At 40.3% G+C, this 1943-nt stretch overlaps 1 protein-coding gene across 1 annotated transcript; it reads left to right on the top strand.

Moving 5' to 3' along the window:
- Positions 1–771: 771 nt before the first annotated feature.
- On the top strand, positions 772–1735 carry LOC110199570 (olfactory receptor 5M8-like). Its single transcript, XM_020974444.1, is given in 2 exon segments — positions 772–1278; positions 1280–1735. Coding segments are annotated over 2 exon segments (963 nt in total).
- Positions 1736–1943: the final 208 nt, after the last annotated feature.

Below are 1943 nucleotides of genomic sequence, written 5' to 3'. Positions count from 1 at the left end.
AGTTATAATGGCGTTCCCAGAATTTGTCTTTGGCTCTGTGCTCTTAAACGCTTTTACCAGTTCTTTGGCTCAGGGAATAAAGGCTGTCTCACAGATTTTCAAATAGCACAAAGCTTGGAAAGAGAGAGAAAAGGCTGATAGAGCTCAGAACCCAAAATTTCTCAATAGGCAAGAATAATAAGCTGAATATATGATATTTCACAGAGAACAATTCAAAGTTCCATATTTCAGGTAAAAAAAAATCAAACTTCACATATACAGAATAAGAAAGAATCAGATTGGGAAAGAATGCCATGTGCTTTCTATGAGTAGTTCATAATGGGGTCCACAGACCTGAAGAATCCATGAATAGATTTCAGGGGGTCTTTAAATGTAGATTGGAAAAATAATGATTAAAGTTTCCTTTAAAGTTCTTTGTAGGATAATCTTGAGGAAGTTAAATGACTTGCCTGTGTTCATGCAGTCAGTAAGCTTCAGAAGTGAGATATGTACCCAGATGATCCTGATTCATGTCCAATGCTCTATGAATTACCCCTAGCTGCTTCTCACTATTAGAGTCTGCTGCCACCAGCTTTCTTGTTTAGCCAAGGAGCTATTTTGAGCAGAAGTAATGGAAGTAAAAGCACAGAAAGGGGGAACATTAGGAGGAAGAAAAGGGAAGGCATCTACTTACAAAGTTTTCTCTCTTATTTATATTACTTTCTACATTTAATGACCTCCACATATTAGGAAATACGGAGCCAAGGAGTAAGGAGCTCAACTGGAGAAGTGATGAGTGGGAATGTGACCGTAAACCCCCAGTTTATTCTCTTGGGACTAACCCATTACCTAGAGCTTCAGGTCCTATTCTTTACCCTCTTTCTAACCATCTACATCATCACTGTGGTGGGGAACCTGGGAATGATGGTGTTGGTGCAAATCACTCCCCGGCTTCATACACCCATGTATTTTTTCCTGAGTCACTTGTCTTTTGTGGACCTCTGTTTCTCTTCCAACGTGAATCCAAAGATGCTGGAGACTCTCATAGTGGAAAAGGCCACCATCTCCTACTCAGCTTGTCTGGTGCAATGTTACCTTTTCATTGCTTTGGTCCATGTGGAAATCTACATCCTGGCTGTGATGGCCTTTGACCGCTACATGGCCATCTGCAATCCTCTGCTCTATGGCAGCAAGATGTCCCCAGCTGTCTGCACCTCTCTCATCTCAGTGCCCTATGTCTATGGCTCCCTCACAGGCCTCATGGAGACCATGTGGACCTATAGCTTATCATTCTGTGGCCCCCAATAAGATTAACCATTTCTACTGTGCTGACCCTCCCCTCATCAAGCTAGCTTGTTCTAGTACTTACAGAAAAGAAACATCAATGTTTGTTGTTGCTGGGTTTAACCTCACCTTTTCCTTGCTCATCATTCTCATCTCCTATCTATACATTTTCCCAGCTATCTTCAGGCTTCGCTCTGCAGACAGCAGGCGCAAAGCCTTCTCCACCTGTGGGTCCCATCTCACAGCTGTCACTATATTCTATGCAACTCTCTTCTTCATGTACCTGACACCACCCTCTGAGAAGTCTGTGGAACAGGGGAAAATGGTGGCTGTGTTTTATACCACAGTGATCCCCATGTTGAACCCTATGATCTACAGCTTAAGGAACAAAGATGTTAAAGAAGCCTTAAGCAAAGAACTCTTCAGAAAAGAACTTTCTAAACAAATCTCAGTGTTCAATTGTCTAAAATAGTTCACCATTTTCTAAGCTATTATTGTGAGTAAAGCTCCAAAACTGTGTTTCCTTGTTTTTGTTTGTTTGTTTGTTTTTATATGACAATGACATATCTATTTGGCAGTTGGCAAATTAGATCTCTTTTTCTGGTTGTGGTTTACAAATTAATCATGACAACAAAATAAAATTTTGAATTATAAAATTCAATCAGGTATTCTAAATTATA

The sequence above is a fragment of the Phascolarctos cinereus genome, unplaced genomic scaffold (genome assembly GCF_003287225.1).
Source record: "Phascolarctos cinereus isolate Bilbo 61053 unplaced genomic scaffold, phaCin_HiC Scaffold_9;HRSCAF=440, whole genome shotgun sequence".
NCBI lineage: Eukaryota > Metazoa > Chordata > Mammalia > Diprotodontia > Phascolarctidae > Phascolarctos > Phascolarctos cinereus.
The sequence above is the reverse complement of the archived record's forward strand: the minus strand, read 5'-3'. Positions and strand labels throughout refer to the sequence as shown.